This window comes from Gymnoscopelus microlampas, assembly GCF_963454915.1.
Source record: "Gymnoscopelus microlampas genome assembly, chromosome: 20".
Taxonomy (NCBI): domain Eukaryota; kingdom Metazoa; phylum Chordata; class Actinopteri; order Myctophiformes; family Myctophidae; genus Gymnoscopelus; species Gymnoscopelus microlampas.
Genome location: NC_139957.1, coordinates 46561052 through 46583896, shown reverse-complemented (window position 1 = coordinate 46583896; position 22845 = coordinate 46561052). Strand labels below are relative to the sequence as shown.

The 22845-nt window shown below is 42.5% G+C and overlaps 1 protein-coding gene across 2 annotated transcripts in view; it reads left to right on the top strand.

The window, feature by feature from the left end:
- Positions 1 to 2079: 2079 nt before the first annotated feature.
- LOC311035690 (glycine N-methyltransferase-like) overlaps positions 2080 to 22845 on the top strand; it is a 28917-nt gene continuing 8151 nt past the window's right edge. For both annotated transcript variants that reach the window (XM_084044052.1, XM_084044053.1), the window contains exons 1-5: positions 2080 to 2400; positions 13786 to 13913; positions 16302 to 16415; positions 17784 to 17926; positions 22384 to 22502. In XM_084044052.1, coding sequence (XP_083900178.1) covers positions 2192 to 2400; positions 13786 to 13913; positions 16302 to 16415; positions 17784 to 17926; positions 22384 to 22502 — 713 coding nt within the window. In that variant the 5' untranslated portion in view covers positions 2080 to 2191. The remainder of the gene's footprint in view (positions 2401 to 13785; positions 13914 to 16301; positions 16416 to 17783; positions 17927 to 22383; positions 22503 to 22845) is intronic.

Genomic DNA, 22845 nt, shown 5'->3' with positions numbered 1-22845 from the left:
CAAAGTTGCATTCATTGCATGATGATGGACCAACAGTTTATTTTAGCTGTCCCGTGTTTACATTTAAATTTAAATAGCTAAATAATCTGATTTACCAGTTTTAAGTATGCGAAGATAAATTGACCCAAACATTTTTTCAGATTCCAGCCAGGCTAGAACACATGACAAGGGGTTAAAGATTAACACTGGATGGGTTGTCAAAAACTGTATTTATTTGTGCTAAATACATTTACAAATTCCTAACAAATTCCTCAATATTGTACTTAATTCCTCAATATTGTACTTAAGCACAAATGTCTTCCTCAATAATAATTTGTGGAGTGAGTTGTGCAAATTAAATTTGTGGAGTGAGTTGGCCAAGTGTGTGGAGGGAGTTGGCCAAGTGTGTGGAGTGAGTTAGGCAAGTGTGTGGAGTGAGTTGGGCTCTGCTGTGGAGGGAGATGTCTGGAGTGAGTTGGGCGCGATTTGGAGTGAGTTGGGCTGTTACCTGCTTGCGTGCCTGCGTGACCACGTTTGACCTGTAGGAAGTCTATCTTAATACGCTGCCTGTTACACTAACATTGGTGACCTATGGAATTGTGTGGGGGTAGAGGTCGCCCTTTCCTGTCAGAGCATGGTATGGTAGCTTCCGAATAGTAAAAAACTACAACAACCCAAACATCCTATTTATTTACTTTATAACTACAAACCGCTTTACCTTTGATCTGATTGGAACATGTTCTGAGCTCAAGAATTCATAAAGGAATCGGGAAAATAAATCCAACAACTGAACCTTCACCGGGTGTATAATTTTGCAGCATTTTTACTTTACAGGGGTATTTCCCAATAACAAAATCTTTTGAAAATGGCCGATCTACAAGCTCACAATGCGTCGCACCGCGAAGCATTGTGAGCTTGTAGATCTGCTATTTCCAAATGGCTGAAATACATACAGGACTGAAGTGGTTAATGTATGTTTTGTAATAATAATCTAAATCTGCAAAGTAACTACTAGAGTAAAGAATTGAAAATGGGAAATACTCCGGTAAAAGTAAAACTTCCTCAAAAGTGTACTTAAGTACAGAACTTGAGTAAATGTATTTAAATAATTTACACCACCGGATATATATGTATATATATATATATATATTTGTATTTATTTTTTGGCCACGGACCCCCATCTGAACATATTTTGTGCCTGGGAACACACCAGCACAATAGTACAGTGGCTGATAGTGGGAAATGATGGCTTAAATAGTTTTATATAAAATAGGCTAAAAATGTACTTTGACATTTTTTTTAATTATTCAGATTTGTTTTTTTTCCCTAAATGTTTTGAAAATAGCAGATGTACAAGCTCACAACATGTCGCTACGCCTGTCATTTAGCTGGGGACCCCCTGGAACCTGCAATACAGAAATGGATATATATTTAATGTATTATAGATAATGTATTATATAGATAATACATTATCGATATAACACATTATCAATATAATACAATTCAAAGGGCTTTATTGGCATGAGAAAATAATACATTATCTATATAATGCATTATATAGATAATATATTATTATACCCAACTCTCAATGACTTCAATGCATTCCATCTGCAGTTTCACCATCCAGAAATGTAAACTGGGATCAATTGCTTTGCAGTGTGCATATCCGGTCTACAGCGGATACAGAAACTGCGCACGCGCGCTTGTATTGTGAGCATGGAAATTACCAGATGTAGTAGGCGGGCTCTAAACCAGATGTGCGTGCCGAGCAGTGAATAGAAACCACCACGGTGTGCTGACGCAACATTAAGGACATGTGTCACACGCGCAATAAACATCCGGGGTGACGCTTTTCCGCCGAGTCACCAAACTCGGCGCGACAGCCGTCTCTCTCTCTCCTCCAATCACCAGAGGAGGGCGTTGGGCGCAGCGCGGCGCGCGATTGGCTCAAAGTTTGTCCACGTAGGGGGGGAGGCGCGGCGTCGTGGCCCAAACTTTTCAAACCAATCCACGCTCCGCGCGACTAAGCCACGCCCCCTCTCTGCGTAGTAAACGCCCCTCAGGGCTTTATAAACAAACAAACCAAAAACTCGTGTCACACAGAAAGTTGTTCCCCTACGTTCAGCTGTGTTCCCTCTCTCTCTGAAACATTCCACGGTTCTTCCTCGCCTCCAGGGTCTTCTGTTAGGAACCAGGCGGGTCTTCATCCATCATGTCTGTGGACAGTGTGTTCAGGACGCGGTCCCTGGGGGTCGCGGCGGTGGGCCTGCCGGACCAGTACGCGGACGGCAAGGCGGCCAAGGTGTGGCAGCTCTACATCGGAGACACTCAGAGCCGCACCGCCGAGTACAAGAGCTGGGTGGTCCGCCTGCTGCGGGAGCAAGGGGTCCGCAGCGTGCTGGACGTGGCCTGCGGGACGGGGTGGGTAACTGCAGTCACTGTGTGTGTGTGTGTGTGTGTGTGTGTGTGTGTGTGTGTGTGTGTGTGTGTGTGTGTGTGTGTGTGTCTGTGTGTGTCTTTCATTGGTTCTCAAAGTGGGGTCCAAAGTGGGGACCCCCAGGGGTACTTGAGGGGGTTCCAGGGGGTCCCCAGCTAAATGATGGATAGGAACTAAATGATGGATGAGAGTGTCCAAATGGACCCTAACGGGTCCATTTGGTTCCATTTGTACACTCAGAGTTACATACCCATAAGGGTCCATTTGGTTCCATTTGTACACTCTCAGAGTTACAGACCCATAAGGGTCCATTTGGTTCCATTTGTACACTTTTAGAGTTAAATTAACATTGATTTTGCAATATAAATTGGGGCCCCAGAGATAGAAATGCCATTAAATGGGGGTCCGTAGCCCTAATGCATGTCAAACTGGGGGTCCTTGAAATTAAAATCGTTGAGAATAACTGCTAGAGCCGTAAACATCGTCTCTTATGGGGGGTCCCTGAGGCATATCGAAAAAGTTTGAGAACCACTGTCTTCTTTAGCCCTGAAACATGACTTTCATACCATGACAGTCATGTCATGGAAACACTTGTTCCTGGTTTGCGAATTTCTTACATTTACAACTCTTACATCTACATAAACGTTCAGATTTCAAATATAAAGTGCTTACCCCAAGGCCACGGATGTAAAAAGTTAAAACGCACGGGTATAAGTACCCGTAGCTTCGGCATTGTTCAATAAAAATCATTTTAATCCGATTGGTGGCCATTTTTTATACTTTTTTCTGTAATGTATCATAGTGCAATACACTTCCCAACCGATAGGCGCTTGCAGTTGAAAGCATCGGAGAATATTCGAAGACAATGGCCGGCGATCGGATTAAAAAGCTTTTTATTGAACAATACGGAAGATACGGGTACTTAGACCACTGCGTTTTAACCTGTTACATCCGTGGCCATGGAGGTCAGTGCTTTATATTTGAAATCTGAACGTTTATGTAGATGTAAGAGGTGTAAATGTAAGACATTCGCAAACCAGGAACAAGTGGTTCCATGACGCCTGTGACCGACGAGCGTCATGTGAACCATGGCTATAACTCTGTGTGTGTGTGTGTGTGTGTGTGTGTGTGTGTGTGTGTGTGTGTGTGTGTGTGTGTGTGTGTGTGTGTGTGTGTGTGTGTGTGTGTGTGTGTGTGTGTGTGTGTGTGTGTGTGTGTGTGTCGGGTCCATTTGGTTCCATCTGGCACCCTGGCTGAGTTAAAACACAGATCATTGTGGTTGACATGTGAGGGTCCATTTGGTTAAATGTTGTACCCTGCCAATGGTACAACATTGATTATTTATATGGTTAATCTGTGAGGGTTCATTTGTTTCCATATGCCTCTGTTGAAACTTCCAACATTTAGTTCCATTTGGTTCCATCTGGTACCCTGTCAGAGTGCAAACATTGATCATACTATGTCTTAATATGTGGGGGTCCATTTGGTTCCATCTGGTACACCGCCAGAGTTACAACTCAGATCATAATGGTTAATTTGTGAGGGTCCATTTGGTTCCATTTGATCTTGCACACTCTCAGAGTTACGCTATATGATGAATGAATATATCAAAATGTGGTTCTTCCATTTAGGACCCTCAACACATGGAATGGGTTCCGTATGTGAGGGTCCATTTGGTTCCATCTGGTACCCTCCTGGAGTAAAGACATTGATTACATGGTTAATATGTGGGGGTCCATTTGGTTAGATTTTGTACCCTGCCGGAGGTACAACATTGATCATAATGGTTAATCTGTGGGGGTCCATTTGGTTACCTTTTGATGTAACTCTCAAAGTTAACACATTGATAATTAAAATATGGTTCTTCAATTTAGGACCCCCAGCAAATTAAATGGGTTCCATATGTGAGGGTCCATTTGGTTCCATATGGGACCCTCCTAGAGTTATAACATAGATCATAATGGTTAATATGTGAGGGTCCGTTTGGTTACCTTTGGTACCCTGACAGCTTTAAAACATTGATGGTCATAAAGGTTCATTTCTGAGGGTCCGTTTGGTTCCATAATGCTTCTATTGAGACATGAATATGTACATGGATTGAATGGTGATCATTTCAACTCTCTATTAAATATGGTTCTTATTTAAGAGGATCCTCATAACCGCTTCATTTGTGAGACTCAGAGAATATTTTGCTTATCTTTGAATATATATATATTTTAAAGTGAACATTTGTAACTCAAATCTTTGCTTATGGGGGATTCTACTAATGTCTTCTAAACAGTTTTTTTTTAACTTGGTGCCGCGCTTTGAGCTTGTAGATCTGCTATTTTTGAATAGCCAAAGTATAAAATAATGGATAAAGTGGTTACACAGATGCATTCCCGGTTTTAGTCGGTTAAGAGGGGTTTGATCCAGACAGACAGACAGACAGACAGACAGACAGACGTGTATATTACTGTATACTTAGTATACTGGGGTCCCCCAGGGCTATATGCTGGGCTCCCTCTATTTAACCCTCTACTCACCAAATCTCTTTGGCAAAAAACATCTAACAACAAGCTCACACCCGTTGTGATGCATTTTGAAGGTTTGTAGATCTGCTATTTTCAAAATATTTTTATACATTTGAAAACTTGAAATGGGACATTCTGGATAATGAGTACTTTAAGTACATTTTGTACTTTTACTCAAATCAATTTTGAATTCCGGACTTTTACTTGTAACAATATTGCAGTATTGATGCTTTTACTTAAGTAAAGAAATTGAGTACTTTTCCACCACTGCCAATAGACCCCTTAACAGACGACGTCATACTGGCTGCGTGCAGCCAGTATGCGCGCAACGAAACCCATTATATCAGGTCTCGTTAGGACGCGTCTCACTAGCCAACACACACAAGAGGGGGTTGGGGTGTGCTGAAACCAGTGCACCCCGAAACAGGTTGGGAATTGATTGCGTGAAACAATCACCTGTGCGTCCAGGCTCAATGTTAGTAAACAAATAATTGGTCTATTACATTACAGTGTTCCTGCAACTGTAATACACCAGTGTTGCCAAGTCTGCTTATTATTATAAGCGTCTTTGGGCTTGTTTCTGTAACGTTAGTTTTTGGGGTCTTGTTTCTAAAGTGTAGTTTTGCTTGTTTGGGCGTGCTCCAGTTTAACCTCTTTAACCCTACAGTACTGTATATACATCGGCTTTTTGAAAATAGCCGATCTACAAGCTCACAGCTGTTTTCAAAATAATCTTGGAAAATAAGATGTGAAAGATTTGGAATGTTTTTTAAACATGTTATAACACAAAGCTTGTCCCCGGCACAAAATATTGCTTGTTTCTCTGTTGCAAAATCTGGCAACATCTGCTGAGCTAGTCATCATTTGCAGTGATATTTACTCATTGTAGCAGACCGTTTAGAACAACAGACGTGCAGTACATGTATGCAATGCCCTGTAGACATGCAGCATGTTCAGATAAACCATAGACCATTTACAATGTAGGCGTTTACCAGTCGCTCTTTATCCAGAGTGACTTACAGTAAACAAGGTAAACACATATATAGAATACAGAGAGACAGTGTAGTGTCTCAGTAAACTATAGGATCATAGAATACAGAGACAGTGTAGTGTCTCAGTAAACTATAGGATCATAGAATACAGAGACAGTGTAGTGTCTCAGTAAACTATAGGATCATAGAATACAGAGACAGTGTAGTGTCTCAGTAAACTATAGGATCATAGAATACAGAGAGACAGCGTAGTGTCTCAGTAAACTATAGGATCATAGAATACAGAGACAGTGTAGTGTCTCAGTAAACTATAGGATCATAGAATACAGAGACAGTGTAGTGTCTCAGTAAACTATAGGATCATAGAATACAGAGACAGTGTAGTGTCTCAGTAAACTATAGGATCATAGAATACAGAGACAGTGTAGTGTCTCAGTAAACTATAGGATCATAGAATACAGAGACAGTGTAGTGTCTCAGTAAACTATAGGATCATAGAATACAGAGAGACAGTGTAGTGTCTCAGTAAACTATAGGATCATAGAATACAGAGACAGTGTAGTGTCTCAGTAAACTATAGGATCATAGAATACAGAGACAGTATAGTGTCTCAGTAAACTATAGGATCATAGAATACAGAGAGACAGTGTAGTGTCTCAGTAAACTATAGGATCATAGAATACAGAGACAGTGTAGTGTCTCAGTAAACTATAGGATCATAGAATACAGAGACAGTGTAGTGTCTCAGTAAACTATAGGATCATAGAATACAGAGACAGTGTAGTGTCTCAGTAAACTATAGGATCATAGAATACAGAGACACATTAAAAAGAAGAAAACACACTCAACCTCTTGAGTGTGAACATATTGAACAATGTACTATACTCTCAGTCAGCGTTACAGACCCGTAAGGGTCCATTTGGTTCCACTATTGTGCACACTCTCAGCTTACACAGGGAAGCTGTCTGAACCTTCCCTAAAACACCCTGGACAGCGCTCCACACGTCCCAGACTCTTCTCCCTCCTGGCCAGTGTTGATTTTGACAGCAATTTTTGATTCAGTTTTAGTCATAGTCTATTGAATAGAATTCCATTTAGTTTTAGTCATATTTTAGTCTTCTGAAATGTTTTAGTTTTTGTCTAGTTTTAGTGGACTAAATATCATAAGATCTTAGTTGACTAAATCTACAGTTGATTTAGTTGACTAAAATGTATGTTGGCGGTGCCTTGAGGCATCGTAATGGCAGATTTTACACTTGGTTGCATGCTGAAAATAGCAGATCTACAAGCTCACAACGCGTCGCAGCGCGACGCGTTGTGAGCTTGTAGATCTGCTGTTTTCAGAGCGCAACACCCGAGCGCAACCAAACATAAAACGACTTGTCTTTTAGTTCTACTGGATCTCTTCTCCACTCGTCCCTCACTAACATTTTAGTCTAGTTTTTATTTGTTGAAGAAATTGTCAATATATTTAGTCATAGTTTTAGTCATCATAGCTTAGTTTTTATTTAGTTTTCGTCAGTGAAAAAAGGTAGTCGACGAACATCTTTCGTCATAGCTTTAGTCGACAAAATCAACGCCGCTTTTGGCTACCAAACTGTGGAACGAGCTAGTCATAGCAGTTAGAACTGCAGACTCACTCCCAATGTTCTGACATAATCTGAAGACTCTCGTCTTCAGACTCCACCTCAGCCCGTAGCACTTTACCTTGTCTTGATGACCTTACAGTCTTTTGAAAAGGTTAAAATGTCATTTAGATTAGAGCATATGTTATGTAGACAGATGGCAGGTTCATTTGTTGACCTGGCATCCTATAGTTTCTATAGCAGTGGTTCTCAAACCTTTTTCATGTCAAGGACCCCCAAATTGACACTTATTAGCCCGCGGACCCCCATTTGAAAAAGATAAGCCAAGGACCCCCCATAAGAGAAGATTTTTACAGCTATAGCAGTTCAATTTCAGCTCAACCATTTCAATTTCAAGGACCCCCCCGTTTGACATGCATTAGGGCTACGTACGGACCCCCATTTAATGGCATTTCTATCTCTGGGACCCCAATTTATACTGTGAAATCAATGTTAATTTAACTCTGAGAGAGTACAAATGGAACAAAATGGACCCGTTAGGGTCCATTTGGTTCCATTTGTACACTCAGAGCTACACACCCGTATGGGTCCATTTGGTTCCTAACTATCCATCATTTAGCTGCGGAACCCCTGGAACTCCCTCAAGGATCCCTGGGGGTCCCCGGACCCCACTTTGAGAACCAATGTTCTATAGTGTGAAACTGTCAATGTACAGATTATGATTTATTATTTTGATATTATGTTGTTTAGGCTGATGCTACACACTGTCTCTCTGTGTTTACCTTGATCTCTGGATAAAGAGCGTAGCTAAATGACAACATGGTGACATTGTACTCACAGACCCGTGAGGGTCCATTTTAGACCCCTGTGGGCCCCTCTGAGAAGCAGTAATGTAACCCCATGTGGTTGGAGGAGTGAGAGCAGGGTCCTAAGTCCTCTGTGTGTGTGTGTGTGTGTGTGTGTGTGTGTGTGTGTGTGTGTGTGTGTGTGTGTGTGTGTGTGTGTGTGCCCGTCCTAGTGACCCCAACCCAGTCCTTGCTGGCTGGATCTGGACTTATGCAGGCTTTTGACAGGGTTACCATGGTTACTGGGTGATAGTGTATCTCTGTTCCCTTCTCAGAAGCAAGGTCATGTGTGTGTGCGTGTGTGTGTGTGTGTGTGTGTGTGTGTGTGTGTGTGTGTGTGAACTCTCGCACACACACACACTCTCACAACTCGCTGTTGTTTTTATTTTTTTTACCTTAAAGGACCTGTGATTCTCTGAAACGCCTTCTAAATCCTAACCTTAGTTGTCAGAACAATTCTAATTTGTATTCTATATACTGTAGGTCTTCACCTGATTTGATTTGAGACCGGGAACATATCTGTGTCATTTTAGACTTTGGCTATTAAAAAAATAGCAGATCTACAGTACAAGCTCATAGCGTGGCACCGAGTGCTTGTAGATCTGCTATTTTTGAAAAATCTTGAACATTTGTGCAAATCTTTGAATATACTGTATATATGTTTTAAAGCGATTTTTTAAAAACTCTGATCTGTGCTTCAGGGGGTCCCTGGAACAACATATTTTGAGGTGGGGGTCCGCGGCCAAATACTTATCATTTTGGGGGTCCTTGACATGGAAAAGTTGCAGCACCACTGATATTATAGCAACGTTAGGATTTAGAAGACATTTGTAGAATATACTTTATATTCAAAGATTTGCACAGATTTTCACTATTTTTGAATAGACAAAGAAATCTAAAGTGACACAGACTCCAGACTGTCAGGCCATTCTATATCACACAAAAGTAGCAAAAATAGCCGATCTACAAGCTCAAAATTTAATTTCAAATGCAGATTTAGTTATACTTACAGTATGTTAACTTCATGAACTTAAAGAACTTAAATAGAAATACATTGGACATAAAAAAGACAATATAATTGTAATACTATCCATTAAAGCTACTAATATAGACTGAAGTCATTAAAGTGGGTCATGTTTGCATCTTAGGAATCATAACAGCTGAAATCAATAATATATCACTATTCTGATATTAACCTGCGGGCCGCATTAAGTGAAGGTGGGGGCCGCATGTGGCCCCCGGGCCGCCAGTTTGCCTATGTATGACCTACCTTTAGACTTTGGCTATTCGAGACTTTGTGCAAATCTTTTGAATATATATATATATATATTTCTAAAGGGAACATTAGTAACTGCCCTCTCTCTCTGCTTTGCTAATCGTGGATTATTCCAGCATGTGATAAACATTAAGGCTCTGTGTTCTTACTTTAGACTTCTAAACGGAGCCACGGCTTACATTTCTTTTGAATACTTACTGTAGGCTGAATACTTACTGTAGGCTGAATACTTACTGTAGGCTGAATACTTACTGTAGGCTGAATACTTACTGTAGGCTGAATACTTACTGTAGGCTGAATACTTACTGTAGGCTGAATACTTACTGTAGGCTGAATACTTACTGTAGGCTGAATACTTACTGTAGGCTGAATACTTACTGTAGGCTGAATACTTACTGTAGGCTGCTCGCAGACAATAGGAGAAAACTAAATGAAAAAAATCCTGAAAGGAATGCAGCCGGCCCACACATGAGGCGGGGGGGTGGGGGGGGGTTATTTTATTTGGTCCAGTGCTTTCATCCATGATGTGCCCCCCCCCCCCCTCTCTGTGGAAGCCCAAATACTTTTAATAAACCCTTTGACCCCACAGTAGCGGGTGACTGTATGGCCTGGTTCAGTGTTTTACTAAAATGTGTGCTACGCTTAAAGGAGGAGTTCACCCAAAAAATGACTTATTTTCTATCAATTGCACACCCCATGAAGCCTTGAATCCATGGATTTATTTGTGTTTTTGTGGCATTCCTAAGCTAATAATTTGATTCCTGTCTCCTACCGGCTAATGTATCCAGTAGGAGACACAAAGTAGATTCTTTGTGTCTCCTGCCGGAAATACACCCGGGCATCAAATTATTGTCTTAGGAATGCGACAGAAAACAAAATAAATCCATGTATTCAAGGCTTCATGGGGTGTGCAATTGATAGAAAATAAGTCATTTTTTTGGGTGAACTCCTCCTTTAACCCTTTTAGACCTGGGATGCATCTGTGTCATTTTTAGATTTGAGCCAAAAAGCATTATTTTACACTTTGGGGCTATTCAAGAGTGCCGCGCTATGAGCTTGTAGATCTGCTATTTTTTGAAAAATCGACATTTTGAGATGGGTGTCGGCAGCCGAATCCATAAAGTTTTGGGGGTCCTTGACATGAAAAAGTTTGAGAACCACTGATGTAGAAACATAGGTTTTACAGAAAACTGTTAGGATTTAGAAGACATTAGTAAGAATCGACCTCAGGTTTTAATGGGTTAAAGCCACATGTACCCTAGCGTCACTAGTTTATGTCCACATAGGCACACAGACATGGGCGTAATAGGCATACTTACTGTAGGCTGCATTTGACCACCATACACATGCAGTCTCTTATGCAAAGGTTAAACTGTCATTTAGATCATTGGTTCTCAAAGTGGGGTCCGGGGACCCCCAGGGGTACTTGAGGGGGTTCCAGGGGGTCCCCAGCTAAATGATGGATAGGAACCAAATGGACCCTTATGGGTCTGTAACTCTGAGAGTGTACAAATGGAACCAAATGGACCCGTTAGGGTCCATTTGGTTCCATTTGTACACTCTTAGAGTTAAATTAACATTGATTTTACTATACGAATTGGGGTCCCAGAGATAGAAATGCCATTAAATGGGGGTCTGTAGCCCTAATGCATGTCAAACTGGGGGGTCCTTAAAATTAAAATGGTTGAGAATCACTGCTAGAGCCGTAAACATCTTCTCTTATGGGGGTCCCTGGCATATCTTTTCAAATGGGGGTCCGCGGGCTATTAAGTGTCAATTTGGGGGTCCTTGAGATGAAAAAGTTTGAGAACCACTGGTTTAGATGCATGTTATTAAGACAGACGCCAGGTTCATTTGTTGACCTGCTGATGATAGTTTCTATAGTGTCAAGATCAAGGTTTTGGTCCCACATTTGGCTTGGGCTGTCACCCCTGCTGCAGCCACACACAAAACATCAGTGACAAAAGACAGAGAATACATAACAGGGGGGACACAACATTACACAAGAGCACAGATAGTGGTCAATCTAATCTTCTCACAGTCGATGCTGTTTCAGAGCCTCGTTCAGCATTTTATTTGACACCGGTACGAACGACTTTTAAAAATCTGACATAGTTCCATTTTGGTTCGCTGTACCTTCTCCCAGAGGAGAGGCCATCATTACAAACGTTCCATGTAGAACATGGGTATCATCACTGACTGTTTTCTGAGCCTGTCTTAGCGTGGCCTGCTCGTAAATAGACTGCAGAGAGGGGAGTTGTTTTACTCCTATAATCTTCTCTGCAGTTTGCACCAATCGGAGCAATTTGGACCTCAGTTGCACTGAGAGATTACCAAACCAAACTGTGATGCCAAATCTGACCAGACTTTCCAAGACCGCTCGGTAGAACACTAACATAAACTTTTGGTCAACACCATGAACCCTGAGACGGTGGAGGAAATGCAGTCTTTGCTGTACTTTACTACAGAGACTGTCCACATGTGTGTTCCACGTTAGAGAGTTGTCAATACTAATGCCCAAGTATTTATATGAGGAGATCTGTGAGATGGTCGAGTCATGAATGACCACCGGTCTGTGGTCACCGATACTCCTAGGGTCCAACACCGTCTCCTGTGTCTTCCTCACGTTGAGAACAAGGTGGTTGTCATCGCAACATGTTTACAAACCTCTGAACCTCCAAAGAATAGTTATCTAAATCTCTATCCTTACCCAGTAGGGATGAGATGGCAGTGTCGTCCGAGAATTTAATAATGTAATTATTCGGGTTACCGCTTCTGCACTCATTGGTGTATAAGGTGAAAAGGACAGGTGAGCTGACGCAGCCCTGAGGTGCTCCAGTTCTCAGGGTTCTGGGCTCTGACATGGTACCGTTCACACTGACCCTTTGTGTACGTTCAGTTAAAACATAATAATGGGGGGGGGGGGTCCGTGGACAAATACATATACATTTGGGGGTCCTTGACATGAACAAGTTTGAGAACCACTGTTATAAACTGACTGGTTTATATTCTGGTTTATATTCCTTTTTTTCGCTCCCCTCATGCCCTGCCTCCCTGGGAGGCAGGGCATGAGAGTAGTGCTTTTTTTCCCCATCCAACCTCCCCCCACCCACCCCACCCACCCCACACCCCACCGACCCCACACTCTCACTTCGAGGAAGAAGGGAAACTTAAGGCGGCGCCGACTCATGGCTGCAGCTGTGTGTGTGCTTTAGTATTTGTAGTTTTAAACTGCAATGATGAACCTGCACAATGAAGAATTTCACCCTTACTTGTAATGTGATGTGACAATAAACTTTGATTCTGATTCTGACTGGTCTGGTGCTCCTTTGCGTGTGACCCCCGCTCCTCGTGTTGGTGGGGGGGGGGGGTCTTGGGGACAGCAGGACCATCTGAGGAGGTGTCACCATGACATGCTGGGTGCTGGCAGCGCGCCCAGAATAGTGAGCCTCACTATTTTTAGGGTTCACTGAACTGTGCAGCTCATGTGTGCAACACCCCCCCCCCCCCCCCCTTGCTCACTTCCTGTGTGTCCCCCCCGCTCACTTCCTGTGTCATCAGATCTGATGTTATGTCAGGAATGATCCATCCATCCTATAGGAATGTGACGTTCCATGACACCCAGGCGTCATCACAGAGGCTTCACTTTTACCACGTTAGACTGGTTGAAAACACACACATGTGTTTGTGATGTCTGATGGGATGGGTTATTTTTTAGGATTTGTTTGAGCCGTTCCGGTTCCTTAACGATTCCCTCTTAACCAGGGATGGATTAACCCCCGCACGGGCCCCTGAGCCGCCAATCTTTTAGGGCCCCCCCTAAAAAAAAAGTTTTGGGATTTAAAAAAAAAAATGTAAACAAAATTTGTCGATGGCTGTGTGGCCCAGTTCCCCTGAAGGGCCCCTGGGCCACGGCCACGGCGGCCCGTGCTAATACAGCTCTGCTCTTAACGGATATGATTCCTTAACGGTTCCCTTTAATGATTCCTAGGGGGTTCCAATGGACCCTTACAGGTCTGTAACTATGAGAGTTACACTGTGTTCCCTTAAATTTTAAAAGTACTGTTTGTTTCCTCTGGATCTCAACCCTAGTGACTGATATTGTCCTTCTAATGCATGTCAATTAATGTTTTTGTATCGTTTTGTACATGTTTCAGGGTGGACTCTATCATGCTGGTGGAGGAAGGCTTCAACATGGTCAGTGTGGACGCCAGTGACAAGATGCTGAAATACGCCCTGAAGTCCAGATGGGACCGGAGGAAAGAGACGGCCTTCGACCAGTGGGGTACGACGGGCCCCGGGACGCTCTCTCTCTCACCACGTTAACACTGAGTTTATTTGATGTCCAGTTGGTTCTGACACTTTGTACATGATCAAGGAACTCCAAATTAACCCATTAAGACCGGGAACGCATCTGTGTAATTGTTTTGATTTCTTTGGCTATTCAAAAATAGCAGATATACAAGCTCATAGCACGGCACAGAGTGCCGCAAATGTTTGAATATATATATTTTTAAATCAAACATTTGTAACTCAAATCTTTGCTTCTGGGGGATTCTACAAATGTCTTCTAAATCCTAAATTTCCTTGAAAAACATATGTTTCTGTATCAGTGGTTCTCAAACCTTTTCATGTCAAGGACCCCCAAAAATGTATTTGGCCGTGGACCCCCATCTCAAAATATGTAGTTCCAGGGACCCCCATGTAGCAAAGATTTGAGTAAAAAAAATCGCTTTAAAAATATATATATATTTAAAGATTTGCACAAATTTTCATGATTTTTCAACAAAAAAAAGCAGATCTACAAGCTCATAGCGCAGCACTCTGTGTCGCGCTATGAGCTTGTAGATCTGCTATTTTTTAATAGCCAAAGTTTTTGAGCGTTTTTACTAGCCTTTCAAGAGACACAGAATATTTAGTTCCAGGACGATGGACACACAGAGTGTCTCAAAAGACAGAGAGTGTCTCTGCTTCCATCGGGGGGGAAAGCGTGTCACCGCCACCCTCCGGTCTTTAGTTATTATCTGTTGAATATCGCTCTAGCTTTTTTAGTATTATTTTAAGCCTAGAATCAAAGCCATCCAGGATCCTGAATCATGACCTTAAAACATTTGATTCTGTGTTTTTTTTTTGTGTGGAATATTTCATTATATGATCAGGGGTGCACATAACATTTTAGGTCTAGTACTCAGAACTTGGTGCGCAACAAATAAATGGTCCCGTCCCATTTTGTCAACGGGGGGGAGGGGTACAGCTGCGCGAGGACAAAAAAAAAAGAGGACGCTCTGCTTGCAAATTCCGCCGATTTTCGCCGTTTTTTTTCTCTCACATTGTTTGGTGAAGCCCCCAAGGTTGGTGTGTGCTGCGCTGCTTTTATCCGCCAGATTGGGACGTTCACGGCATATTTTGCACCATCACGGTGCGTTCATCATCGGTGACGAGTGCCTCTAACAGCCACTGCTGGCTGCGTGCACGCAGCGAGGCAATGCGAGGCACTCACACAATCACGTGCAGCATGCGTCCTCCATCTCCAGGCTTTTATGCTTTAGTTTTGCTAGAAAATAAAAGCTTGGAAATTCCTGTCCCAGCTGTTGGTACGCAAAAGCGCCTCGCGTCGTCTGATGTGGTGCGCATTATTTATTTTGGGTGCGCATGTTATGTGCACCCCTGTATATGATATACTATATTTAATAAATACCCTTTGTTTTGTGTTTTCTCTTCACTGACTGACTGACTGTCTGGCTAGCTCTTTAATAAATTCATTTTCAGGTAAGGATAACACTTTTATCCAATCAGGAGAGAGAACTCATACGGGTCAGGATATAGGACGTGAAATTGGAAAACAAAAACTAAAATGAGACAACATTGGAATTGGAACTCTATACAATTGAAGCTGATGAATGGGTTTTCTCTTGATCGGATGAAACTGGTGCCCACCTGAACATGTATTTTGTGTTTATTAACACATTGAGTGCCAAAAACGGTCCGGACCGTTTTTCATAATCCAAACGAGGTGTGCCAAAAAACGTTTTTGGGCAAAAATATATATAAAAAAAACACAGCACCAGGAGATATGATTTTTCGAAGATTTAGACTCCAATCCACTTCCTGGTTAACTAATGACTTCAAAAGCCTGTATCTCGGCTCCTGTGTACTTTTCTTTTTTAGTATGTATTTTTGACTATTTTCAACTGGCTGCAACTATGGAACGGATTACCGAATGTTTTTAATGTTTTTCCCCGGATTGTACGAGACCCCTATGTGTGTAATGAGGGGATCACCGTGAGGACGGTGATCACTGAAAATATTTTGTGACTACTTGAAAAAGGTCCAAAAATTGTTAAAATTCCAGGCACTGGAGGTACCCTGTTTTGAAAAACCCCTGGCACTCAATGTGTTAAAGAGCTGGGGAGGGGGTTCTCCTTCCATTCCGACATCTCACCACTCCGACTAGTGGCTTCCGCGTGCGGTTAGGGTTAGGGTTAGGGTTCGTCAACGTCGGAAAGGCAACATGTCGGAAAGGCGAAATGCACCCGCTGGGGAGACCCCTGTTACTGAACACACTATAGCAATGATCAGAATTTAGAGCTTTTACATCTAAAAAATAACACTTTTTTTATTTGAACCAAGAACATATCATTTACACCACTACCTTCTAACTGTTTGTTGTCAGAGATTGAAGAGGCCAACTGGCTGACGTTACCAGAAGACATCCAGAAACCAGGCCAGGGGTTCGATGCCGTCATCTGCCTCGGCAACTCCTTCGCTCACTTACCAGACTTCAAAGGTAGGTAGACCGCTGTTGCCATGCCTGCTTATTATAAGCGACTTGGGGGCTTAAAGTCACTTGTAAATATCCAGTTGCGGGTTTTGGGCTTGTTTCTAAAGTGTACTGTTTTTAGATTTCTTTGGCTATTCAAAAATAGCAGATCTACAAGCTCATAGCGCGGCTTGTAAATCTGCTATTTTTGAAAAAGAAATAAGAGAAGATTTGTACGGCTCTAGCAGTGATTCTCAATCATTGTAATTTAAGGACCCCCCCAGTTTGACGTGCATTAGGTTACAGACCCCCATGTAATGGCATTTGTATCTCTGGGACCCCAATTCATATTGTAAAATCAATGTTAATGATGAACTCTGAGAGTTACAGACCCATAAGGGTCCATTTGGTTCCTATAAATCATTTAGCTGGGGACCCCCTGGTATCCCCTCAAGTACCCCTGGGGGTCCCCGGACCCCACTTTGAGAGCCAATGGTGTAGAGGATCAAATAGAATGACATTTTTCGGTTATTGCATCCTCTATTTCTCACTTCAAATGTTTTCAAAAACATTCTTGAGAGCAACGTTTAGTTGTAAATGACATTGGTTGTTTGTTTACATGGCTGTCATGTTGGACAAAGCATAAAACTAAGCAGCGCAGGTTGATATGAGCAGATGTTCTGAGTCTCTGATTAGACAGCGGTCAGTTATAGAGCTCATCGGTCATTATCCAGAAATAATGACCGATGATTGACCAATCAGAATCGAGCATTCAACCATGCCGTGTAATAAACAACGTTAAACTCACCATCATAGCAGCTGTACACAAAGCATGGATTATCCTCTTAGATCTGCTAAGTTTTTGTTTCATAAAAATCCACCATAGATAAGTTATGAGCTGCTTTCTGTCAATACATTCTGTGCAGGTGATTATTATTATTATTAATTATTGACAGTATCTCATAACATGTCTACGGTGGATGTTTATGAAACAAAAACGTTGCAGACACAAAGAGGATAATTCAAGCTTTCCTTACAAAAGAAGATCTACAAGCTCAAAACCTGTCCCTTCACGTCGCGTTTCAAGCTTGTAGATCTGCTATTTTGTATGGTTTTGTGTGACGCTGTAGTGTAATCAAGTAGGGCGTTAACTTAAAAAAAAACTAAGTTCAAATATTGACATAACAGGTTTCTGCCCGACAGCAACGAAATAAAAACATGTTGTCCAACATTATGTGAAAAATGTAACATAAATGCAGTGCTACGTGATAGATACCTTGTTAGCTTGTAGATCTGTTCTTTTTGTCACATGACCCCTTCTCTCAGGTCTGTCTTGGTGCATTCATGATAGCACACCGGTTTAAGAGTTAAAAATGTGTGTTGTGTTGTTTTCAGGGGACCAGAGCGATCAGAAGTTAGCTCTTACAAACATCGCCAGCATGGTGAAACCTGGAGGAATCCTCATCATCGACCACCGCAACTATGACTACATACTGGAGACTGGACTGGCTCCACAGGGAAAAAACATCTATTACAAGGTATTAACCTTTAATAAAACACCTATAACCTTTAATAAAACATCTATTACAAGGTATTAACCTTTAATAAAACATCTATTACAAGGTATTAACCTTTAAAAAAAACATCCATTATAATATGTTAATCATAACTCTATAACAGACAGAGTAACAGTGTATTAGTGAACGCTGCTGCCAGCCAAAACGAGCGATTTTACTGATCTTCAAAAAATAATGGAATATTATCCGTGACCGCCGTCCTCACGGAAATTGCAACGCAAAAAAACATTATCCGGTTGTGGTAATCTGTTCCTTAGCTGTGGCCAGTTGAATGTGTCTCGTTTTTGCCTTAAAGCAACATGAACCGAGATGAACCCATTTCCCCACAGGAAATAAACAGGAAGTAAACAGGAAATAAACAGGAAGTAAACAGGTAGTAAACGAGAGGTTCTTTAAAAATGATGACAGATCCGGAGCCTTTGCAGACAGGGTGCGATTTTTCGCACGAGAAAAACGGACCAAATCATTATTTAAATGAACACATGGTTCTCAATGACCTCATGTATACCGGCTCCCAATTTACCGTGCGGTGATGCGATGCAGAGATGCGTTTTTTCCCAATTGAACCCAGTTCGATTTGTGTGTCTTTTCGCATGCGGTAAAAACTGATTGACCCTGTGTGCAAAGGCCTTAACTGTGTGTGTGTGTGTGTGTTTCCAAGATGGCGGCAGGAGTAAACACCGGTTCTCCAGCCAAAATGCACTAATAACACTTTAAAACACACCCGTCGTAACTGCCGCCGTCAATGCAGGGAAGAAAGGTTACTAATATGGATGTTACCAGATTGCTGTTTGCAATGTGCCTCATTGCGGTGATAAAGTTGGCCTTTAAAGCTGCTTTACCAACTGGTAGAATATATCAACAAAGGTGGCAGGTGTTCGACCCCACGCCAGCACATCCAGCGGGGAGAGAGAGCACCTGGACAACGTTTTCAGACTATGTCCGACCACTTACACCAGAGGAGTGGATCCTCTTTCAAAACGAGGAGAGAAACTACAGAAAAACTCTGGATGCAAAGCGACTGGAGGAGCGGCGAAACTTTGCCTTCTCAGGTGAAACACCTGCCAAATGGATTAAACTCATCAGCATTCTTAATGGATTGTACTACAAGAACGGGACCTTCACCACTCGCCATAAGAACGGAAGACCATTTGGACTACCGCTACTGAAGTACACACTGCGAGTACTAAAGAAGTTTCCGCTCTTTAGTCCGACCCTCCCACAAGAACTGTCTCGGGACTCCCTAGGGGAATGGATCGAGGCGCAACTGTGCTTCGTGAGAGACGCTATTCAACCAGCGCTCGGGAGACCCACTGAACATCAAAGGAGACCGAGACAGGTGGGCAGAGATAAATTGGCTTACCTATGGCAACATAGGAGAACTAAAGCAATAGAGATCATACTAAACAACAGCACATATCCAAACCCCCCACCCGCTGTTAATAATGTGGACCTTGTGCAGAATTACTATTCTGCCAAATGTAAAAAACCCAACCACGCCCCTTTAAATGACGCACCATGGCAACAGACGCTTGCATTCGAACCCCCAGAGTATATGCCAGAGACCGGTAACTTTACAGCCAGCGAGGTGGAAGAAGTTATCAACAGCCTGCCAAATAATAAAGCTAGTGGCGCTGACGGGGTCACATATGAGACCCTAAAAGCCACTAGGCAGGTGTCATCTCAAATCCTGGTAAATATATTTAACACTTGTTTGTTGAATAGAAAAGTCCCGGACTCATGGGCAGGTGCATTAATTTACAGAATCCCTAAAAAAGACAATATTCCTGACGACCCTTCTACGTGGAGGGACATTTCACTTTTACCGACAATATATAAAGTATTCATGAAGTGCATATTGGCCCGCATTCTGCCCTGGCTCACAGATACTGGTATTCTCTCATCTGAACAAAAGGCTTATATTGCCCGTCAAGGAATGAATGAGCATGTTTTCTGTCTGAAGACAGGGATTGACAACTTTAAACATGACTCTGCAAAGTTCTATTCCGTTTTTTTAGATTTCCGTGATGCATTCGGCACACTGCCTCATAATGTTATGATTTATGCTCTCAATGAAATACAATTGCCACAGCTGTATACAGATATAGTGAAAAATGTCTATGAAAAGTCCTACATTCAAGTTATATGTGGGAATACTCTGACTGATCCAATTAAACTTGGTATCGGAATTAAAACAGGATGTCCCTGGAGTGCGGTAAACTTTATTCTTGCACTCAATCACTGGCTCAAATGGATGCGCCAGTGCGCACCTGATGGAATAAGATCTCCAAACCCAGTACAAGGATACGCCGATGACGTTCAGATCGCGTCAAATCAGGAGAGTGTTATTCTATCCATGCTCTCCCGCACTGAGGAGTTTCTGCTGTGGTCCAGGCTGGAGGCAAAACAAACCAAATGCGCTGCGTTCTATGAAAGGCGCAGCGGTGGTAATCGGTGGTATGCATCTAAAGCCGATAAGCCCCCATCCTTTACACTAATGCAAAAACCCATCCGAGTATATTCAAGACATGAAGCATATCTGTACCTGGGACATAAATTTAATGTTGGAGGTGACTGGGAAGAACAAGTCCGGGAACTGTATGATGACTATTCTGTCAGACTGGATTTAATCGATTCCTCCCCCCTCCCCATCCGAATGAAACTGCAGGCCATCAGAGAATTGGCACTTGCCAAAATTCAACACCTATTCTCAAATGTCCATTTGCCACAGAACACCCTTACAGAACTGAACAACAAGACAGTGCGTCTGGTGAGGGGCTGGTTCAAACTTAATACCCATTCCACCCGCTCCATCCTCTTTCAGCCCATCAGGGAGGGTGGTTTGGGCGTACCGAATATAGAATGGGTTTACACCGCTACCAGAACCAGCCACCTCATCAACATGCTCAACAATGATGATCCTACGGTCAGAGAAATGGCCCGTGAATCACTCATTCAACATCTGCAGCGACGCAAAGTAACACCCGCGATGGATAATGAGCCGCAATTCCTTGGATTCAGGACGAAGGGAAATGGAAAACTGGACATTAAAGCGACAGGATTTGGTGTGCGGTCCGATTGGATGGACTTAAACGACCTGTGCCATCGTTCGGGATTGGAGCTAAAGTGGGCGGCGCCCGATGGAACAGCTGTGGCGATCAATAACCGCATCGTCACAGATCCGCTCGTTTATGCACGCGCGATCTACCAGCAGGACGGTGTTGAGCTGTCAATCAAATCCGCGACTGCGAGAGCCTCCATTCTGGGAGTGAATCGATCTCACAGTGCACAGCACTGGACCAGCCTGAAGCTACAGGGGAAACTGGCTTTTATTCCTTTTGCAAATCACTCACTGTCCCATTCTGTCCTCTCAAATAACACTATTGGTGAGGACATTCTAATCTTCACCATTAAAGCACGTCTACAAGTGCTGCCGACCAAGTTTAACTTGGCAACCTGGTATCCATCACAACATGACCCACACTGTATTCTACACCCAGTACCACATGACAAAGAGACAGTCGCACACATCTTAAATGGCTGCAGCCACTATAAAGGACTGTACATTGCCAGACATGATCGTCTGGTGGATCTGGTCTCAGACAGAATCAGAGAAGTACAGGAAAGGACAACAAAAATGTATAAACACAGTACTGTAAAACTAGACTGGTTTGATCACAATGACACACATGTCAATTCACTGCAAGATATTCCAAATACCCCAGATATTGTGTTCATTAATGAAATGAGAAAAAACGTTACTATCTTCCATGCCCATTTGATTTGTATATGGACATTTGTTTTACATCCAAACGTATGAAATATCAACCTTTGGTGGAACGTATTATGGCCTTGGGATATAACTGTCAACTTATTGTCCTTGTGTTTGGGAGTCTGGGCCACGTCCACAAACTTGTGCTCCGCGGCATGCAATTAGGTGGATTGCAAAAGACAAATGCAAAAAAGTTGGCTAAATACTGTTCTGTCTCAGATATTATGGGCAGTCTGTCTATCTGGAGAAGGCGATGTTTCATTTACCCTTGAGTGGCAAAAAAACAAAAAAAACAACAACTGTTGAATCTCTGTATATAGTATGTCATCAATTCGTTATCTTTTTTTTTTTTTCCTCTGTGTGTTAAGCATGTGCAGCAGTTGTATCTGGTTTGCCCGTATAATGTGACCTTCTTCTGATCAATGTTTGGATCTATCATGTATTGCGCTTTTTGTGCAGATCCAAATAAAAGAATTCATGTGTGTGTGTGTGTGTGTGTGTGTGTGTGTGTGTGTGTGTGTGTGTGTGTGTGTGTGTGTGTGTGTGTGTGTGTGTGTGTGTGTGTGTGTGTGTGTGTGTGTGTGTGTGTGTGTGTGTGTGTGTGTGTGTGTGTGTGTGTGTGTGTGTGTGTGTGTGTCTCTCACAGAGTGATCTACCTCAGGACATCTCCACGTCGGTGCTGTGGGTGAACAACAAGCCTCACATGATCACCCTGGATTACACCATCCAGGTCCCTGATGAGAAGACCCAGAGCCCTGACGTCAGGTACACACACACACACGCACACACACACACACACACACACACACACACACACACACACACACACACACACACACATGTCCACATTCACTCCAAAGGGACAGCAAAAATAGCAGATCTACAAGCTCAAAACGCGTCGCAGCGCGACGCGTTTTGAGCTTGTAGATCTGTCATGTGTTTGAGCTTGTTGAGCTTGTAGATCTGTCATGTTTACATGTTTGGAATTGTAACAAGTCAATAATATATCAGTATTCTGATATTAACCCATGTATGACCTACAGTTACAGTATAGCTGTTGTGAAGAGTCTTTACACATCTGTGTTGGATGAGTCATCTTTAAATGCTT